General features: G+C 38.7%; 1 protein-coding gene across 1 annotated transcript in view; it reads right to left on the reverse strand.

Annotated features, from left to right (window-relative positions):
* Nucleotides 1-5,030: 5,030 nt before the first annotated feature.
* The window catches only part of LOC146579906 (Fc receptor-like protein 5), a 72,292-nt gene continuing 54,858 nt past the window's right edge, over nt 5,031-22,464 (reverse strand). Inside the window, exons 11-21 of the mRNA XM_085265599.1 lie at nt 18,538-18,806; nt 15,987-16,253; nt 10,124-10,390; nt 8,469-8,768; nt 8,066-8,326; nt 7,561-7,809; nt 7,274-7,393; nt 5,928-5,990; nt 5,763-5,822; nt 5,371-5,433; nt 5,031-5,152 (exon numbers count right to left, since the gene is read on the reverse strand). Of these exons, the coding sequence (XP_085121725.1) occupies nt 5,031-5,152; nt 5,371-5,433; nt 5,763-5,822; nt 5,928-5,990; nt 7,274-7,393; nt 7,561-7,809; nt 8,066-8,326; nt 8,469-8,768; nt 10,124-10,390; nt 15,987-16,253; nt 18,538-18,806 (2,041 nt within the window). The remainder of the gene's footprint in view (nt 5,153-5,370; nt 5,434-5,762; nt 5,823-5,927; nt 5,991-7,273; nt 7,394-7,560; nt 7,810-8,065; nt 8,327-8,468; nt 8,769-10,123; nt 10,391-15,986; nt 16,254-18,537; nt 18,807-22,464) is intronic.

The raw sequence follows: 22,464 nt of genomic DNA on the forward strand, positions 1-22,464 counted from the left end.
TACAATATGACTGAATTAACTCTAAAAGATTATCAGCACAAGTTCATTGTTTACAGTTTTATTATAGTTTGTAGTGTTAATAAAAAAATCTTTCTAGAAGCTCAAAAACAGAAGCTAGATATCAGGACTTATTGGTAAACACCTGCATATCTGATAATAATAAAGTAAATATTCCTAAAATGTTGCTTTGTATTCTGTTTGTTCATCCCACAGTGTCATTATAATCTCTCTGTGCTGTCAGCTATCAGGGCCAAAACATGTTGTCATCTGGAGCACAGCAACCATTTGCCTTCAACTTTTCTTCTTCTTGGTTCTGCAGCCTGATGGGAAAAATTAGATCATTTATTATTTTTAAGTGCAGAGATGATCCTGCAGCTATGTCGTCACCTACCACACAGAAATAGTCACACAATATTTTCCACCAGCGGTAGTTACACCCCCAGTAGCACAGGAACAGAGTGGGAGGGAAAGAGAGAGAAAGAGAGCCAGGGACAACACCATCACCTTAGAAAGGTATAGTAATCATCCACAACTATTTTCAGTTGCGGATGATAAAGGATTCAGAAAGTTTATTCATGCACTGAATCCTATGTATGCAATTCCAAGCAGGAAAACACTCCCAAAAAATCATCCCAGGTCTATATGACAGAGAATGTGCATCTTCTTTTTGTTTTGCATATTTTATATTATATTATTTATATTTTTATTGTGTTGTGGTTTGCAGTGTTTTGTGTTGTTTCACTTTAAATTTGTTTAAAAGGATAAAGCTGAAAATTTAAATGGTTAAAAGTTGAAATGTAAACAGTTGTTTTTTGTATTTTATAATTTATTGATAACATTTTATATGGAGTGAATAAATAAAAGTATATTTACGGTGGCCTGTAGAGAAAAAGCACATTCAAACTCCAAAACAAGTGCTCCAGGATGCTAGGGGCAGTGTTGAGCTTTTGTTACCAAGTGGCTACACAAGCCAGGAAGTACCAACGACTGGATTTGGTGTGTGGTAGTAACAGGTAAATGAAAATTTTTTTTTGTATTATTTGAATATATATGAGTGCTTGTGTATAAATACACAAACAATACACATATGCTTTCAATTGTGTAATTTAAGTGATCTAGGTAGCTCTGTACGTGGTTTGGAATTTATAAGTGTTTTGGAGTTTGTACATATGTGTAAACATATATAAATAAAACCAAGATTTTTTTTACATTAATTACATTACAGTAATTCCTTTTGATCATAATTTTATGTTGTTGTTGATAATAAATTAATTAAAGCAACAAAACAACCTGAAGACCCGGTTGGGAGCCGAAAGAGCCGGTTCTCTAAAAAGAGCTGGAATTCCCATCACTATTTCCCTCTTCTGCAGCAACCGTTTGTTTGATAGCAACAATAAAGAAGTGATGGTTGGGGTGAGTAACTCCTTCTAGTACTGCTCACTTGCAAGGGCGGTGCTTGTTAACATATCATACTCAATCTGCTGCTCAGGGCTCCAAAGGGTTAGTTTACTTGGCTATTGCTGGCTTTTATTTTATTCTCTGTTCACGTGAGCCCACAAATGTAAATGTGTATAATGTTTTAGAAATACCTTTTGGGCCGAATTATTACCCTTAGTTGACTGAGTGGGCTTTGTGTGTTTTGTATAATAACACAGATTAAGGGGGAAGGAACCCAGGGTGCTGTATCTAAATGCAGGGATACTTATAAAGTGATACACTGTGTTTGGATGTTTCTTATCTGCTTTGCCACAAATAATTATTCAACTTTGAAAAATTCTGATCATCATGATTGAGTTTCATAAAAACGATCGTCCACCCGAGAAAGGTAAGTAGTGACTGAATTTTCAAAATAAGAGTGGGTGCATTGTCCACCAGTAAAAAAAAAAAGCAAATCTCAGGTTGATAGAAAAGCAGCAAATTAATCATAAACATATTCAGCATGTTTAAGTGCATATTTAATTGGCTTTTTTTTTGTTTGTTTGTTTGTTTTTGTCAGTTTTATAATTTTCCTATTAGTAAAGATCTTCTTGGCCCTTTATGATGCACCTAGGTGCCCCTATAGGGCTGTAACTTGTAATTTCAAGTGCCAAAGCAAATCAAGACTTTTTAAAATGACAGATATTTTTCTTGTACTTCCTTCTGAAAAAATGTGAACACTATAGACTTAAAATGAGTTTAACATCCATTTGCTAAAAAATTGTCAGTACTGAGGTAATGTCTTATCGAGTCAGTAGAGGGCACCATAGTGCTGTTGTGGCTCCAACAGACGGCCTGTGCACCTGCAGCACAATAGTTAACAAACCACAACTTCACAGATTTAGCTGCTTAGTTTTCCATATCCTGTGTGCTGCCATCAACATTTCCCCAAGTCTGCTACTTAAAAAAGTAAAAAACATTTTTTTAATCTGACTTTATTTAAGTAAAAAAAAAAAGAAAGAAAGAAAAGTAAGTAACACGAAGATGACTTTCACTCTTGTTGCAACTCTAATTTAATATCTCTGATTGGTTTGTGTTATTAAATCAAATCTCCACTGAGTGATGAGTCAGCTCTGACACAGTAAATTTTCCGTTGTGTTCACTATCCTGCAGTTGTTAATAAACCACGTGGTGCTTCATATATAGAACACTTCTGTTCTATATCAGTGTAAACATGGCTTCCCACATGGATCCCACTATGTGACACAATACAAACTATTCTCCACTCTTGGATTTAAGTACCTGATATGTTGATTCTGCACAAGAACAAGGTGTATGGAGGGACAGTGATTTTCTTATTTTCACATCTGTAATGAATTTTGCTGTTTTAATTGCTTAATTTCAAACGGACAGTCTTTATGTGGTTCTGAAACTAAAACAGTGTTGTGCATCATTCTGCTGTTATTGGCTTTGCCATAAATTATAATTTAACTGACACTGAAAAATTCTGATCATCATGATTGAGCTTCAGGAAAGCAATGTTATACCCAATAAAGGAGGGCTGGTGAATAGTGGTTAAAGGTTGGTTTTGATATACAAGTAAAATGGCCATGTCTCTATTCAGTTTAAAATCTGATCCATAACTGACTTTATCTAAGTTTTGGCCACCACTGGTCTATATTTTCATTAAAATAATTTGAATAATTTTGTTCTAGCTGATTATAACAAAACTTGAAGTGCAAAAAAACCCCAAACCAGCTATTCCAGATAGAAAGGATCTAGGCTGACACAGTGGTTTATATGAATCTACCTCTCATACATGATACAACGTGATAATATAAATGTGACAATGTGACAGGTTAAGTCAGGGATGTCAAACATAAGGCCCGGGGGCCAGACTCCAGTCCACCTTACTAGATGGCACTATTGGAAGAAAAATGTGAAGAACAGAAATGTTGAACTTTTAATTGTTTTTTCATGAGTTTTAAAGGTTTTCCTACTGACGAAGATTTTCTTGGCCCTTCAAGCTACACCTGAGTAATCAAATAATAGATTTCTGTAATATTACAAAATTTCTTTTTAAAATTTGAAACACAAAGACTAGCACTTCATTTATTTATTTTAATATAAACTATCTCAGGATTACATGTGTAATTGAAACATTACTTTCACTGGTCCCATCCACATAAACTCAAAGTGGGCTGTATGTGGCCTGTGATGTAAAATGAGTTTGACATGGTTAAAATTAAATAACCAGAACTCAGCTAATGTCTTATTGAGTCAGTAGAAGGCGCTCTGGTGCTGTTGATCAAAAAGACCGATTGCAGTAGGCTGGAAACTGCACACGAGCAGCTCAGCAGTAAACAAACCACAGCTTCACAGTTAAGTAAGTCACATGAAGGAGACTTTCACTCATTTTTACAACTCTAACATCTCTGATTGGTTTGTTATTAAATCAAATCTCCACTGAGTGATGGGTCAGCTTTGACACAGTAGACATTTTTCCTTGTGTTTGTTCATTGTTCACTATCGTGCAGTTGTTAATTAACCATGTTGTGCTTCATATATAGGACATTGCTGATGACTGACTGTTTCTGATCATTTGCTGCTGTTTTGGCATCACAGAGCTGGATGTGAGGACGAGGCGCAGTGAGGTGGTGAGGATGGTGTAACATCACATAGCAGGAAGGTGTGTAATTTAACTGACCTCAAACATACTGTCCCACAGTAACACTGGCTATCACAGCTGCTCATCTCTGCAGAAGATATTGGGAGGTTGAGTTTGCTTCACATGTTGATCTTAAGTACTGACACGTTTGTTCTCAAGTTATTAATGACTAGAATTACCTAAAACCAGGTGAATAAAGGGAACGTGTCTCTTTATGGATTAATGTGATTTATAAACATGATCTTCCAGTTCGGAATTCTGTAGATCGCTACTCTGTCTGAATTAAGTTTTTCTTCCTTTATTTTATGATGAACACCATGGAAAATATACAGGTAAATGACACACGATCATCTGTTGTTATTTATTCATTTAGCAGGAACAAACTTCTAACTATAAATGCATGAAATTGTTACAAATGTTTAAGACAAATCAAAAAAAAGAAAACAAGAAAAACATTCATTACATTCAAATCCATACAGTACTGATCAGATCATTTTTATATCATTTAGATATTTAAACAAATACAGTAAAAGTATCTGTAGGTGCCCATAACAGTACTTTCTAATGTAACACTGCTGACTTTAACTCGAGCTATCAGCTTCTAAGATCACATATTTCACACTTTGTTCTCACTGATGCTGAAACAGGAAACATTCAAGGTTTTATAAAAAGAAAGCTTTAAGAATGAATATAAAAACAGCTGAATGTATAGAGCATAGATTTCAAATAGAAATATGCTTTATGCTATAAGAGAGTACTCAGTCTATAGGATATTATTACTTAATATTGTAACTGTACATAAAGCTGAGCATGTCTGATATTTGGGCAGCAGAGGAGCAAGAGTGGCTTCATAAAAAGCTTCTTCTTGGCTTTGCTGCTACAGCTCTCCTCACTGACCTGTAAGACAAGCACAAAAAGACAAAGTGATTTCCAACATGTAAAGATATTATGAGCTGAAGACATTTAATAATGTGAAGAATAAATCAGCCTGCATGGCAGCAGAATTACTGAGAGAGCTTCCTGATGTGACTTCAGAATAAACTGCATCAGCTGCAGGACTTGATTTTCCTGTGAATGAAGAGAAGATCATTGAAAACAATAATATCATTAACCAGGAGGAAACTGGATGTCTCCACTGATGCAAAGATAGAACTAGATTTTATTAACCAAGTAATTAGTACGCATGAAAACCTAAATACAAATATTAATATAAACAGATTTACATTTTAAGAGCAGATAAACATGTTGAACAATATTCAGTGGAGATGATGGCAGACTTTGCTCACCTTTGTTTTTCTTGGCTTTTTCTTTTTTGGGCTGTTTGACCTCAGCATACATCAGACTGTCCTCTAAAAGAGACGTCAGAGCTCAGGACACATTTGTTCAGCACAGATATGATACAAACATGTTGGATACACATGGAATTTAAACTTTTTACAACTACAGTGAAAGAAATCTAAGTAAAAATCATTTGTTGCCTGTGACACTTCAGCTTTGCATGTGTGTGTTTTGTGATTGAGGTCTGGGTCAGAATCTGTGGATGCTGTGATTCAGTAAAGCTGAAACACTGATTAGTAAGTGAATAACTAAACTCCATGTTGACCTATAATTACCTGCAATATAATGATGTGATGACACATTCAAGTACAAACACTGAATGAGACTGTTGTGACTGTACCTGCAGCTCCCGTCTTCACCTCAGAGTAAACAGCACTCTGCTCTGGTTTATGCTGCTTCCCTGTGAAGATGATCGAATCCACAAAAGAAAAACATTTAATACATTTTTTAACTTTTCAAAAACTTTCCAGGCTTTTTTTCTACATTGTATGTTTTGTGTACTCACACTTATTTCCAAAGTTTTCAAGTTCAATATTAGAGTAAATGACATCTGGAGGTTTATCTGCACCTGAAATGTTCATATTTTAGTTACACAATTGTAAACCAATGACATGGTGCCAGTTTCCTTAAATTAAAAGACTGTTTCATCTCTAGCTGCTCTGTGCTTTTCACATGATGTACTGCACCAGTGTTTCAGTGGCTCACACATGAAAACCAACATGACACATTTTTCAAAGATAAATGAAAAAACAGAAAAACCTTTTACAGAGTTTCATTAGTTGTGTTTAAATCAACAACAGGACTATCAGATATTTTCAGAGCATGAACCCATCATGGTGTTACTGTTTGTGTTGTTCTGATATGAAACAACAACATTTGTGGATTCTTTCAGTCGAGTTAAAGATACAATCAGGTTGTAAAATCCTGTTTGTTTCTGATCTTTTGTGCATGTAGTCAGTTGGTTATTTGGATGAAACTGAACCTAAGAAATGTTCCTGTCAATGGAGATGAATGAAGAGTCAATATTAATAATGATAATAAAGATCGGTTTAAGTGCTGACCACTTACTCGAGGTCTCAGTGTCAGTCATTTCCTGTTTTATTCTCCCCTGTTTCTTGTGTCATTCTGTTAACATGTTTTCCATTAGTAACTAAAACAAGGTTTTCAGGGTTTTCCATCAGATCATAGAACTATTTTAGTATTTACTCAACCGGAGTTCCAAGTGATCCAAGGTGATCCCAAAATGTGACGTCAATAGAGTACATGCCACCGACTGACTGGTCAGTGGCATCACTCGATGAGTTACGAGAGCGTCTTGTTGATAAAAAAAAAAAAGCCATTTTTGAAACCCGGCAACCCAGAAATGGCTACACAAGCAACACCGTGGCCCCGAGTCTATAGAAAGCCACAGACCGAGCAACAGGTATATCATTACCGCGATGTTCACCTTTGTTGTATCATTTGTGACAAATACTAATTAAGTCATGGGGTGCTCGACCACGTCACTATGACGATGACCAAACACATTAGGTGGTACTTGAGCGTGATGGAAAACCAGTCGATCTGAGTAATTATTAATGGAAAAGAGGCTTTAGTTACTTAGTTAACACCTGTTACTCATCATCTCATTATCATGTGTTTTATAAACTGCCTCAGTTTTCCTTTGCTTTGTCACATCTTTCCTCATAGTTTGTTTTCCTAAGAATTGTAGAAATGTGGTTTCCAACTTTTATTTAAATTTGGATTTGTACTGAGTTTAATTTCTACAATAAAGTCGTCATTTAGTTTAGTAACCCTGAAAGATTCCTAATGTAATATGAATAATAATAAAAACAGAAAAGAGGCTCTTACACTTGGACTGTCTGCAGCGATACAACAAGAGCAGGAGAATAATAATGAGAGAGACTCCACAAACCAGTCCAACAATCAACCACACAGGAGATGAAGAGCTGTCAGCTCCTGACATGGTTACTGTAACAACAAATAGCAATTAATTATTAATAAATTATAATCTTATGAATAAATGCATTTATAAAATAGAGCCAAGTGACTTTGAGACTTAAATCAGACAATCTAATGTTCCTTCTCAGTCATTAAACTCATCTACAAAATCAATCAAATGTTTTGATCCTGCTCACCTTTAACTGACATCCAGCTCTGTGCTGACTCTCTTCCTGAGTACTGACACTTGTAGAAACCTTCATCAGACTTTGACACTGCAGAGATCTTCAGCTCCCCTCGGGAATCATTTTCAATAAGTTTGTCATTGTGATAGAAAAACACATTGGAAAGTATTTTTTGTGTTCTCAAACTGCAGCTCAGACTAACAGAAGCTCCCTCAGTCACAGGATGAACAGGACTCACCAGGATAGGACCATCACCATCATCTGTGACACAATCACACACAATTGTTTCAGTCACATCAGCTGCTGCACACTTTTAGAAAAAGCTGACAAACAATAATAAGAACAGATTGTACAAATGCTTTTTTTATCATGAAGATCTGATCTTGTGTATTTAAAAACTGCTGTATGTGTTTTATTTTTCCCACATGAAATGACTTCACATACAGCAAAGCTGGGACAAATGTTCATGTGACGTCTAAATCATTAACATCCAAGAAGTAAATGTATAATAACATACTCTGTACAGTGATGTTGACTGCACTGCTGAACTCTCCTGATCCAGACTCACACCAGTACACTGCAGTATCTGACTTTGATGTGTTGATGTCACATGTGGATCCAGTCATTCTCCTACAGTCAGAGTACAGTCGGCCGTCCTCAGAGAACTTCCTCACTCTCCACTCAGTGAAGTTTCCCTCACAGGTCAGTGAGACAGAGTCAGAGGTGAAGTGTTGCACTCTGTCAGGACTCACTGTGAGAGACGCTGCTGAATGAACATCTGGAAACAACATGCAGTGAAGAGACAAAGCTCACAGATGTTAGCATTCAAAATATCAAATTAATATTAGAAAAAAAAATGATGAGCTGAATCTTGGTGGTTTACAGTGATGACACAACTTATTAAACAGAAACAAACTGACCTGCAGACCAGACAAACTTTGGTTGACTGTGATCAGTGTGATACTCTGGGTCTCCTCTTCCAGCTCTGCACACATATCCTGCTGTATGTGTCTGTCCATGAATGATGTAGGAGTCCTGTGCAGTCCCACTGCCATCAGGTAGCAGCTCATAACTGGAGGATTTCTCTGATAGATCAGGAACAGCTTTATACCAGTAGAAGCTCCATCCTGCAGACGGATGTTCAACCTCACAGTTCAGAGTTACTGAGGCTCCAGGACTCAGCCATGATGGAGACACAGTGAGGACAGGACGGGGTTCATCTGTTCAACAAAGATTTTCTCTCAATCTTTCGTCTCTTAACTCTGAATTCAATGTCACTAAAATGTTGACTCACAAATATTTATGATGAACTTTAAGAGTGAGACTATCTAAACATGTCAAATATCTCAACATGTACTAATAAAAACACATTTTTACAAACTGTTTCTATTTCCAGGTTAAATGAACTATGACTCTACTTACTGTCAGAAACTGTCAGTGTGACTGAATCACTCCACTCTGTTGTTTCATGCTGTGAACTTTCCATTCTGCCCTTACAGCGATAGTTTCCACTGTTGGATGATGAAGCAGATCTAATCCTGTATTCATTTTGATTTGGAGCTTTTATCATGCTGTTTGTTTCCCACTCATAATCCCACTCAGTGTCTCCTCCATGGATCTCACATCTGACAGTGATCGTCTCTCCTCTGTATATCTCAGACCAGTTTGGATACAGAGTCACAACAGGCCTGTTTGGGACTGTTACTGTTCAAGAAAGTACAATAAAAACACATGAATGTCAAAAATGTTAATGCCTTTTGTTCTTCATCTTCCTCCTTAATCAGGAATTTATCGGACTTCATGTTAAACTCACCAGTTTTCCCAATCCTGACTGACTGGCTGTCCTCTGTGTAGTAAACTGGGTTTCCTCTTCCTCCTCTGCACCTGTAGAGTCCTTCCTGTGAGACACTGATTTGTCCATTTGAGTGGAAAACTGCATCTTGTGTGGTCAGGGCTTCAGAGGATTTCTCATCTCTGTACCAGTAGTATTTCCATCCAGATGATGATGATGGGCTCACAGAGCAGGTCAGGGTCACACTGCCCCCTACTGGAACAGCTGTGTTATCAGCTCTCAGTTTGGCCTTTGGTTTATCTGCAGTTCAGTTTAGAAAAAGAACAAAAGTCAATGACTGAATCAAACCAGTTGAAATAACTTGGTGGAAATATGGAAATAATAAATATCACATAACTTTAATGGTGAAGCTGCAACAAACTGTACAACTATCACACAAACACAACACTAATCTTTCATATTTAATTTGCTGCATTTCTAAGTTAAAAACACACATGAGGAACAATCAGTGGATTTAATGTTTCTTAGTGGATGTGGTGGAGCAGCTGAGACAGATTCAGCATTTGTTCTGCATTTCATCTTTCATGTATTAGAGCTGCACAGCAGAGAAGTTACTCTCATATGTTTTGTTCTCTTCACTGTGAATAAAAAGCTGCTGTTCAGGTTTTTGTTGTTGGAATAAACACTAAACATTTTACTGACCAACATGAAAGACAGTTATAAAGCTGTAAGAAAGAAGAAGTGCTTTTTCCTTATTTAGATACTCTGGATGAAAGATCTTACATGATACAGTCAGTGTGATGATATCACTCCACTCTGAGAAGAAATAGTCCCTTCTGCCCCGGCAGCTGTATCCTCCACTGTCAGACTCAGTAGCTCTGATGATTCTGTATTCATTGGATGTTGGAGGTGTGTTTAACTTGGCTGCTCTCCATTCATACGTCCACTGAGCTCCTTCACCTCCCTGAATCTCACATCTGACAGTGACTGTCTCACCGCTGTATATCTGAGTCCAGGATGGCTGCAGGGTCACAGTGGGCTTACTGGGAACTGTTCACAGAAAAATATCCAGTTAGAGACAAATAGAAACATAAAAATTCTGATGTTTAAAACATGAGAGTAACATGAGTGGAAAAAATAAACCTCCAACAGGCTACAGGGTTAAACCACACCTCGGGCCAGTCTGACCACTGATAACTGTTTTTGATCACGGCCACATCCCACTTTGTAAAATTGCTACAATCAGCACAAAGACAGTGAAAACCAGGCCACAGGCAGGACGGCTTCATCGGGATGCACTGAGATATTTTCAAACACCCTGACCTGTAGCTGGTTTTTGATAGCATACTGTGCTACATGAAGAACTGTATAGCACAGCTGCACAGTAGCACAGAGGAAATAGCTCCACAGGGTTATACAGGTCACCCAGAGGATAGTCGGCCATCCTTTGCCCTCACTTGAAGAACTGCACAGCTCCCGCAGTCTCAGGAACACAAAGAAAATCCTTCAGGATCCATCTCACCCAGGTCATGCACTGTGTGAACGTCTACCTTCAGGCAGACATTTCAGAGCCATAAAGACAAAAACTAACAAACTAAGGAACAGCTTTGATCCCTCAGCCATCACCATGCTGAACGCTGAACAATCAGATCCAACACAGCTCTCATATACAGTGTTTACATTGTTACAGCACAGTCTCATGTTTACACCTGCAGGTACGGCTGGTGTTTACATCAACACTGTAACAAAGAAACATTTGTTTTGTTGTTTGTTATTAAAACAAAATCTGAAACTTTTCATTGCAAGGTCTCATTTTTCTTTGGAATTTGAACTTTTGTAGCTAAAACACATTTTTTAAAGGTCTGAATCGTTTTGTTGATGTTTTTTGGAGAACACATTCTCTGTGAGGGTGAGTCCTTAATCTCACAATTTTTGACTTAAATCAAGAACAAAACTAAATAAATGTTTCTATTTTCCCACATTTCCAAGTAATTTTAATGAACAGAAAAGTCATCTAAGGGTTAATAAACTCACAGCTATATGATCTCTTAGTGTGGTAGAAATAAAATAATTAAACTCACGAGTTTCTCTAACTGTGACGTCACTGCTGTCCTCTGTGTAGTAAACTGGATCTCCTCTCCCTCCTCTGCAGTGGTACAGACCTCCTTGTGAGACACTAATAACTCTGTTTGCTTCATTTCCTCTCATGAGCTGAGCTTTAGAAGAGACTGAATCACGTCTGAACCAGTCAAACTTCCAGCCAGCAGAGCCCTCCACAGAGCAGCTCAGTGTCACACTGCCCCCTGCTGGTATGACTGAACTTTGTGCTGTCAGTGTGGCTCTGGGTTTACTTGCTGTTGAAGAAACAAAAAATAAAACATTAAATCATTACCAAGAATACTCTTGTCACAGTACTGATCAAACTTTAAACATTCGCTGAGTAATTTATCTAAAAACATAAACAGAAATTGGTAATCCTTCATGTAGTCATGGGAGTAGAGAACTGGATCACAGTAGTCCCAGTCCTGGGAATTGTTAGTCCACTTGCTTATTAATCCTGTTTATTGGTTCTTGCACTCTCGCTACGATCAGCTGATTCCAGTTTGTATCAAAGGAGGAAAATGGTGGTGCAGAAATTACTTTTATTGTTACTACACAAAGGATGGGAACGATGGTAAAGTGGAGACTGCTGCAGGACAGAAACAACTGCATTAACGTGATCAACTGTTAACACAACTTCAGCTCTTCAAAGTACCTGCACAGACAGTACGCTAACACTAAGCTAGCCAATAACCCAGAGTGATGAATTTCAACAGGTAAGAAACTGATGAGCAGTCAGGCTGCAGCTCCGTTTCTACCTGTTCATGCCTCTACAGTAGAATCACCATGACGACCGATTTAAAGTCTCTTTGTGCTGGTTTTGTGTAAGAACTTCTTTGCTTTACTATTTTTGAGAAATGATCCCAACACTGATCCCAACAAAGAGGGGAAATACCTCCAACATGCACAAATATTTGACCTCACAGCCTCTAATTAATCTGCATGAATGTCTTTGATATTCTGCTTAGAGATGGTGGCGACTCTCAAAGTGGAGCCAATGAGAATCAATAAATTCTTATCAATTCCCATCCCTACCTGCATGTGACACATTAGACTGTTTAACAAACTAAAAATTTCACTGATTTATCATTCTCTTATCAAACTGTCATCTCTGTACATTCCTCTTTACATTGCTGATATTTTAAGAGCCTCCATGGTGTCTCTCCTTTCTGTTTGCACAGTGAGAAAAACTGTTGTCCTGAGCTGCCTGCAGACAGCTGGATCATTGTTGGAGTTTTCCTGTTAAGACAGATGTAAACATGAAAACATGAAATGTCAGCATGAATCATGGTCCAACTCACACGAAACTGTCAGTCTGAAGGCATCACTCCATCCTGTTAAGAGATAGTCACTGCTACCCCGACATCTGTAGTCTCCACTGTGGGACACTGAAACTCTGCTGATCCTGTATTCACTGGATGTTGGAGGGCTGTTTGTGTTGGGTGCTGTCCATTCATATTTCCACACCTTTCCTTCACCTCCCTGAATCTCACATCTGAGAGTGATTGTGTCACCAGTGAATATCTGAGACCAGCTGTGCTGCAGTTTCACAGCAGCCCAAACTTTCCCTAACAAACAAATAAACACAAATATTAAACTGAAAAAAAATCAACAAGGCATAAAACAAAATCATATTTATAATGTTTTACTTTCATTTAATCATTAATTTGTGTTATCTCACAACAAAATTTCACCCTCACCTTGTTTCTGAATTGTAACTGCAGCACTGTCCTCTGTGGAGAAAACTGGATCTCCTCTCCCTCCTCTGCAGTAATAGATGCCTCCTTCTGAAATACTGATCGTGTGCTCTGATCTTCCAGCTCCTATTTTCTGAGCTCCAGAAAACTGTGAATCACGTCTGAACCAGTCAAACTTCCAGCCAGCAGAGCCCTCCACAGAGCAGCTCAGTGTCACACTGCCCCCTGCTGGTATGACTGAACTTTGTGCTGTCAGTGTGGCTCTGGGTTTACTTGCTGTTGCGTTTACAGGGAAAAGTTTATCAGATTGTCACTTGCTTCAGGAAGAACTTTGTTATAGAAATGATCAGACTTTACACATTCACTCAGTCATTTAGCTTCTAGCACCAAACAAAAAGTATTTGCCTGCATGTGACACATTAGACCAGGGGTCGGCAACATGCGCCTCTTTAGTCTTACAGTGCGGCTCCGCGTGGTTTGGGAAAATAAATTAGAAGTATTTAGCTGAAGTGTAATTTATTTATGTTAGCTCTTTTTTAACTTGTAGTTCTAAATTGGAAGATTATTGTGATCTTGAAATATAAAAATACAATTCTATTCTATTATTTTTTCATCGCTCAAAATAAGCGTCATACCCGCTGAAACGACATGCATTTATCGAGACTTTCAACCCCAGGTAGGCCAATTATGGATCTTCGGATCCACATTATGTCAGCAGCTGTTCTCCTCCGTGAACTATGTTAAAAACAAACACCGCTCACGCCTCACAGATGACAGCTTACAGTCCTGCGTAAAGATGAAAGTGACTTCGTACAGCCCCGATCTGCAGACGCTGTGCGCAGAGGTTCAGGAGCAGAAGTCCCATTGTAAACATACCACGGCAGACCCGACGATGTTTCCATGAACACACTTTACAGCTTCTCTTTATTGATCACTTTTCACACACGGTTGCTGTACACATACAGCCGGCTGTAGCTTTTCAGCTCACAGCCCGACACACACCAACAACAGCATAGAGAGCACAGACGTTAAGACTGCGAGGCGTGATTGCGGGTGCCGCTCAGGTGCGTCCGCCTCCCCTGCAGCAGCGCTTCAGACCACGCCCCGCCACACAGATTAACCAGGTAAAATACATATTTAGGCAGAATTTTGCAAATATCTATTTTCTTTTTTTTTTTTTTTGCAGCATAGTGCTTTTTTTCCAATTATTTTTTAAAAGTCAGGTCAAGGCTCCAAAAGCCCAAAGGTGATATAAGGCTGGAGGCTCACAACAGTTTTTGTTTGCTACATGGATCATTTTAGTTCAGCTGGGTGTCTTTCCTTTTGTTATATTTCTTTAAGAGTTCAAAATGTGTTCATTACATAAATAAAATGTAAGTTTCTCTGTAGCATGGATTTCATAAGCAACACACCTTAGTTGTTCACACAAAGCATAAAGGTAAAAAAAAACAATATAGATGTCAAAAAGTATTTGCGGCTCCCAATGTTTTCTTTTGCGTGGAAATTGCGTCCAAATGGCTCTTTGGGTGTAAAAGGTTGCTGACTCCTGCATTAGACTGAGTGTCTTCATACAAAACTGCACTACAGCTTCACTATTCAAAGACGAATGCTGCACAAACAAATTACTTTTAGATGTTTTGTGTGCTCTCTGCATTTTCCTTTAATAACAGTCAAAAGTGACACTAAACTGAATGGTGTCTGTTATTGTGAGAGCACCGTGACCATCAGTCATCACTGACATGGTTCAAGTTTAGGTAGTTTTCTATAATCCTATAATTTAATTTCCAATGATGTAAACAACTGATCGACATAGAAAAACTAAAAAATCAGAGAGGCTGACAGACTCCAATAAAGCCTCCAATAAAATGAGACCACATGGGAGTCTGTTGAGTTTTATTCAACTAAAAAAAAGATGGAGTCCAAATGTCAGTTTTGGAGGATCTCGTTTAGCGCTGCCTCTTGTCTAACATCTGACTGATTACCGTGCACAGTAAGTCAGGACAGATCGATATTAGAAAATCGCTGCTATGAACTGATGGTACTATGGACGTGCGGCAGCCAGGTATCCCAGCATGAATTTCAACTCACAAGCAGCAATGTTAGTGCTCTACACTGTAAGTAAAGTTTTAAAATACCGTGTTTTTCTGTCTCCAAGTACGGAATTTTTTGGACTGTAAGGCACACTTAAAATCCTTTAATTTTCTCAAAAATCGACAGTGCACTTTATAATCCGGTGCGCTTTATTTATGAATTGTAGTTGTGCTTACTGACCTCGAACCGATTTTATGTGGTACGTGGTGCTCAAAAATCAGTCCAAAAATGTTTTAGTACAACTTTGGTAAAAGCTACACCGCTTGATGGATTGTCGGAGCATCACGGCTACCACAGTCAGAATCCTCAGTAATCTGGATTAAAACTCAGCTTCAGGTCCCAAAGTCAAAAGAACACATGTGGCATCACTGAGAGTTAAAAATGGTCTAAATTCTTTCATCCTTAATAAAATGATCAGTGTTGATGCTTTGCTTGCTGTTGCTGGCCAGCTAGCTTTGCTAATTGTTAGCGGAAGGAATGTTCTGAGCTCACGATGCTACAAAGTATCCAGTCAGACAGTTAAACATGCTGTTCGTGGACACTGAAGACTGCAGCCTGTCCACAAATGGTTAAATGATCAGTTTTGAAATATAAACAAAAACTGTCTGTTATCATGTTTGAAAGTTTACTAGAATAAAAAATAAATAAATTAACATCTGATTTGTGATTTTATTTATTGAGCAGACGACTGATTTTCCCAATTAAAGGTTAGATTAACACAATAAGTAATTTGAAATAATCTGGATGAAAGATCTTACATGATACAGTCAGTGTGATGATATCACTCCACTCTGAGAAGAAATAGTCCCTTCTGCCCCGGCAGCTGTATCCTCCACTGTCAGACTCAGTAGCTCTGATGATTCTGTATTCATTGGATGTTGGAGGTGTGTTTAACTTGGCTGCTCTCCATTCATACGTCCACTGAGCTCCTTCACCTCCCTGAATCTCACATCTGACAGTGACTGTCTCACTGCTGTATATCTGAGTCCAGGATGGCTGCAGGGTCACAGTGGGCTTACTGGGAACTGTTCACAGAAAAATATCCAGTTAGAGACAAATAGAAACACGAAGTCATTTTGAAGCCTGATTTTCTTTTTGCTGTTGTTCAGAGGAGAAAGATTTACTGCATCCTGGTGACATTTTGACTGTAAATGAAGTTGGATTTAAAAGTCAGTGTTTACATTTATTTACCGTGTGGTACACATGTGTGGTGGCCCACCGGTGTATCTGACTCACACAGCCTGTTCTCCACACACTCCACATTTATAAAGTGATCTACAAATCCTAACATTACAGCTAACAGCTGCATTTTCCCTTTGAAGAACCACTTACAGCTACAGAGACAGGGAGTGAAGGTGGACAGTATATCCTTGTTTTTATGGCAACAAATTTACCTTGAAAGTGGTGCAACTGTGTATAATATGATTCACAAGCAGAAAGTAAGATTTACAGATGTGTGCAGTGATTTGTGTGCAACTTTTCAGGTCTCCAGTTCACACAAACTATTGTACAAATGTGTCGACACAAACCTGAGTAACTGCTGATCGTTGAGGGACAAATTTTAACGTCCGGATTGTTTTTCAGATTTCTTTCTTTAAAATTCATCGTCCATAATTCAGAGATGATAATAAATATACTTAATACAACACAAGATGTCTTAATAATAAGAAGAGCTTTTTTACCTTTTAAGAACTTTTTAACAAAAACTTTAAAGAGGAGAAAAACAGCACAGGCCTGTGCAGGCCTACTTTAAATAAAGCATCATTCTGCAGGTCTGTTTGAGTTCAGAATAAGTAAATAAAATGTAGCTGTGGTCCAATAATTGTAAAATAAGAAGAATAATCATGAAAACTATTTGTATATAATTATGTCTTCAGTCCGTTTCAATGAGCGATCATCTTCTGTTGTTTTCATGCAGCCACAGGCAGCCCTGAGTATAAAATACATCAGCTCAGGGTCGAAAACATAAAGATATTTATTGCACAATAACAGCAGATCTGATGATAATACACAGCTCACAACACCTTAAATACATGTGGACGAATCACCTGACACGCACAGATCACGTCTCGTGCCCACGTGGGGTTTTGAGTCTAATTTAACTGCCAGCTTCACACAGATCCACAAATGTGAGCTGCTTTCAAGTCCCGGTGTGAAACAAATGTGTACAAATCATTGCTTGTTGATCATGTCGTGCACATTTGTAACACTTTCAAGAGATATTTGTTTCCTTGTGGAAAGCAGACTTTGTCGTGTTGACGTGAGTGTCAGAACGGCAGGTTTATCTCCAGATCCACGGCTCTGACCCACGGAGACCTCTGGCTGATGCTCAGTGTTCTGAGTTTGGCTCGTAGCTACTAACTAGCTTTCTGCTCTGGGTCAACTTATGGCAAAGTGCAGAGATGGAGGGAGGCGTGGGAAGGTTACAGCAGCACACTTTTTTCCTCTGGAGGCGGTGAACACAGTGAACAGCTGGATACTAACATGTGGCTCACAGCTGGGCCTGTCAGACTCTCTCTGGCTGCAGTAGCTGCTGCTATAAAAACACTTTTCTTTTTCTCACTCTGTAAACTTCCTCCTGCAGATGTTGGGGATGTTGTGTGGGACTTTTATTTTTCATTTTTTCACCCAAAGCTTGCGGGAGCCACAGCTGAGGGGCGGAAGAGCCGCGGGTTACCGACCCTGATCTGACCTGATGTTAGCTGAGCTGTTGATGACCTCGGATGAAAACATGTTCAGGATTAACCCTTATGTTTGTTTGTTTGTTTTTAGGGCTCTATGGCTTAATACACAGTCTTTCATGTCCACTTAAAGTCAGTTTAATGTGAGGAAGCATTTAGAAAGAGAGGCCAAAAATATTTAACACAAATATTAAACACAATTTAAAGACTAACAGCAGCTAATGAGCAATAAATATGCAGTTTTTCTAGTCTTTTCTGGAGTTGATGCCACAAATTTTATTTCTACATTTCTATGAACGTGGCTCAGGGAGTTGGGCGGCGCATCTCTAACTGGAAGGTTGCCGGTTCGATCCCTGGGCTCTCTGTCCTGGTTGTTGTGTCCCTGGGCAAGACACTTTACCCTACCGCCTACGGGCCGATGGCAAGATATGACAGCCTCACTTCTGTCAGTCTGCCCCAGGGCAGCTGTGGCTACGACTGTAGCTTTCCTCCACCAGTGTGTGAGAGTGAATGAATATTGGAATTTTAAAGCGCTTTGGGTTCCTTGAAAAGCGCTATATAAATGCAATCTATTATTATTATTATGAAACACATGAGAAACTTAAATAACAGAAAGTTTAAAACTCACAAGTCTCCACAACAGTGACGTCACTGCTGTCCTCTGTGTAGTAAACTGGATCTCCTCTCCCTCCTCTGCAGTGGTACAGACCTCCTTGTGAGACACTAATAACTCTGTTTGCTTCATTTCCTCTCATGAGCTGAGCTTTAGAAGACACTGAATCACGTCTGAACCAGTCAAACTTCCAGCCAGCAGAGCCCTCCACAGAGCAGCTCAGTGTCACACTGCCCCCTGCTGGTATGACTGAACTTTGTGCTGTCAGTGTGGCTCTGGGTTTACTTGCTGTTGAAGAAACAAAACCATTAAACAAATTAAATCATCAACATGAATACATTTCTTACAGCACTAATCACACTTTAAACATTCACAGAGTAATTTATCTACAAACACAAAAATTAATTAGTTTCCCTGCATGTGACACATTCGACTGTCTAACAAACTAAAGATTTCACTGATTTATCATTCTCTTATCAAACTGTCATCTCTGTACATTCCTCATTACATTGCTGATATTTTAAGAGCCTCCATGGTGTCTCTCCTTTCTGTTTGCACAGTGAGAAAAACTGTTGTCCTGAGCTGCCTGCAGACAGCTGGATCATTGTTGGAGTTTTCCTGTTAAGACAGATGTAAACATGAAAACATGAAATGTCAGCATGAATCATGGTCCAACTCACATGAAACTGTCAGTCTGAAGGCATCACTCCATCCTGTTAAGAGATAGTCACTGCTACCCCGACATCTGTAGTCTCCACTGTGGGACACTGAAACTCTGCTGATCCTGTATTCACTGGATGTTGGAGGGCTGTTTGTGTTGGGTGCTGTCCATTCATATTTCCACACCTTTCCTTCACCTCCCTGAATCTCACATCTGAGAGTGATTGTCTCACCAGTGAATATCTGAGACCAGCTGTGCTGCAGTTTCACAGCAGCCCAAACTTTCCCTAACAAACAAATAAACACAAATATTAAACTGAAAAAAAATCAACAAGGAATAAGAAAAAAATCATATTTATAATGTGTTACTTTCATTTAATCATTAATTTGTGTTATCTCACCACAAAACTTGTGTTATCTCACCTTGTTTCTGAATTGTAACTGCAGCACTGTCCTCTGTGGAGAAAACTGGATCTCCTCTCCCTCCTCTGCAGTAATAGATGCCTCCTTCTGAAATACTGATCGTGTGCTCTGATGTTCCAGCTCCTATTTTCTGAGCTCCAGAAAACTCTGAATCACGTCTGAACCAGTCAAACTTCCAGCCAGCAGAGCCCTCCACAGAGCAGCTCAGTGTCACACTGCCCCCTGCTGGTATGACTGAACTTTGTGCTGTCAGTGTGGCTCTGGGTTTACTTGCTGTTGATGTTACAGGAAAGACAAACATCAGACTGTCAGTTGCTTCAGGAAAAACTTTGTTATATAACAAATAAAGATTTCAACATAAAAACTCAATAGTAATTTTAAAAAAAATCCAATTTATTTTTATTAATTTACAATTTATGTATTTTTTTAATTCAGTAAGTGCTTAATAGGTCACGACCCTGGATGATGGGTTAAGAAGATGGATGGAGTTCAATAATAGATCTCAGGTTTCTCAGGTAGGTCGGTCCCTGATCTCAGTGTGATCATCACACTTGATGCAAACAGGCACCAACAGCACAAGAACAAAAAAGTGTCTTCAAAGCAAATTTGATGAGAATCAACAACTGGCAGCAGCACACATGAGGACAGCACAGGTATCTCAGCTAACTGTTAGCCAGCCAGAGAGCCAGGAGCTAACACTGGATGTATATAACATGATGAAAACTTTATCAGAGTGAATCAAGAATCAGGTGAGACTGTTTTTATGCTCTGTCACCAAACTGTACTCCTAAATGCAGAGACAGGTGAACTATACACTGTTAGCTGATCTGAGGCCAGTTGATTGTGGTCGCTCTTATTATCAGATTTTTTAATCTGTTTTTTATTTAAATGTTTGTTTTAAGGATCATGATCACATAAATATATATGCATAAAGATGCATAACCAGTGCACAGTCAGCAGCATTTATCAGTCATAATTTACACAGATGTTTTTCATACTGTAAATGGTAAATGGCCTGCATTTGTATAGCGCTTTTCTAGTCCATAGGACCCCAAAGCGCTTTACACTACATTCAGTCATTCACCCATGCACACACACATTGGCGATAGCAAGCTACATTGTAGCCACAGCTGCCCTGGGGAGCACTGACAGAGGCGAGGCTGCCAGACACAGGCGCCACCGGGCCCTCTGACCACCACCAGTAGGCAACCATGGGGTTAGTATCTTGCCCAAGGATATTTGGCATGCAGCCAGGATGCAGCCTGGGATCGAACCACCGACCTTCTGATTAGTGGCTGACCTGCTCTGCCACCTGAGCTACAGCCACCCCTATATGCTATCCCCAACCCCAACCAGGGCTGTGATGTGATAACAGAACTCTTCTCTGTTGATGATCAGCCTTTTCTTTTTTCAGCATCTGTATTTCCATCGTCAGACAGCAGCTCTGCTCATTCTGTATTTATTGATCATGTTTGTTCAACAACTTCAAATAAATTATAAAAACAAAATAATTGTGTCATAATTCTGAGCTGCAGTGGTGGAAACTACACATGTGCAGGTACTGAAGAAACTGAGATCATCACATCTGTGTTTAATGTTTGTTACGATTTTCTCTGATTTTGTTACTAAACTAAAACAAAGAACAATATGACTCAATGAAATGTGTCCAACTTACATGATACAGTCAGTGTGATGATGTCACTGCAGACTGAAAGACTCATGGTGCAGCAGCTGTATCCTCCACTGTCAGACTCAGTAGCTCTGCTGATTCTGTATTCAGATGTTCGAGGTCTGATTACTGTGCCATCTCTCCATACAAACAGTGACTGACTTCCTTCACATCTGACAGTGACTGTCTCACTGCTGTGTATCTGAGGCCAGGATGGTTCGAGGATCACGGTGGGCTTATTGGGAACTGTTCACATAAACACATCAAGTTAGAGATTGATGGAAGCATAAAGTCATTTTGAAGCTGAACTGATTTTATTGCTGCTGTTAAGAGTCAAAAGATTTACTGCATCCTGGTGACATTTGGACTTGAAAATAATAAGATGTGTTTTTATGAAACAAATTAAAGCAGTTAATTAATATTCTGAGTAAAACCACAGAGTGACTGCACAGACCTGCAGGATTTAACTCACTCACTGTTTATAAACCCATTTAGTATCTTAAATAAAACGATGCACAAACAGAGAAACAGAATGTGATTTAAAATGGTGCATGAAATATAAAATATCAGATTAATATTATACATATTATATCAATGTGAAGAAATGAAAGAAACATTTCTCACCTTCAGCATTAATGTAGAAGAGAGAACCGAGCACTAAAGTAAAGATTAAACATCATCAGGATCAAACTGACAGAAAATCAAAATCAAAATGAACAAAAGTGTTTTTAAAGATTAATTTTCACATGACGCAGTTACTGCTCATCAAAATATTTCTGTGCATAAAACACTATGAATATATGAACTTGTACACAACAGTGAGTCAAGTGCAACAAGCAGCGATGTATCCAACACGATACTCCAGACTAAACTGAACCAAGGAACCAGCCAACATTTGTCTGTAACTTTCATAAACATCACAAACATGCTTTGTTCAAACTCTCACATAAACACTTCAAACCAGTGATACACTCTAATTCTCACACATGAGAAACACTTTCATTAATCAGTGCCATTCAAACAATGTCACAAATGTACTTACACAATAACCCCGTCATGCAGAGCAAAGAGTGCCCCATCCTCACATCCAGCCCTGCTGCACTCTGATCCTCAGCTGATCTCAAACACTTTGACTTTACATCAATAATAAAAAGAGAAGCTGCATTTAATACAGATAAGAGCAGAGTGTT

Source organism: Mchenga conophoros, linkage group LG3, assembly GCF_057382185.1.
Source record: "Mchenga conophoros isolate Kocher_MC1m ecotype Shallow Benthic linkage group LG3, M_conophoros_male_GT1.1, whole genome shotgun sequence".
In the NCBI taxonomy this organism is placed as follows: domain Eukaryota; kingdom Metazoa; phylum Chordata; class Actinopteri; order Cichliformes; family Cichlidae; genus Mchenga; species Mchenga conophoros.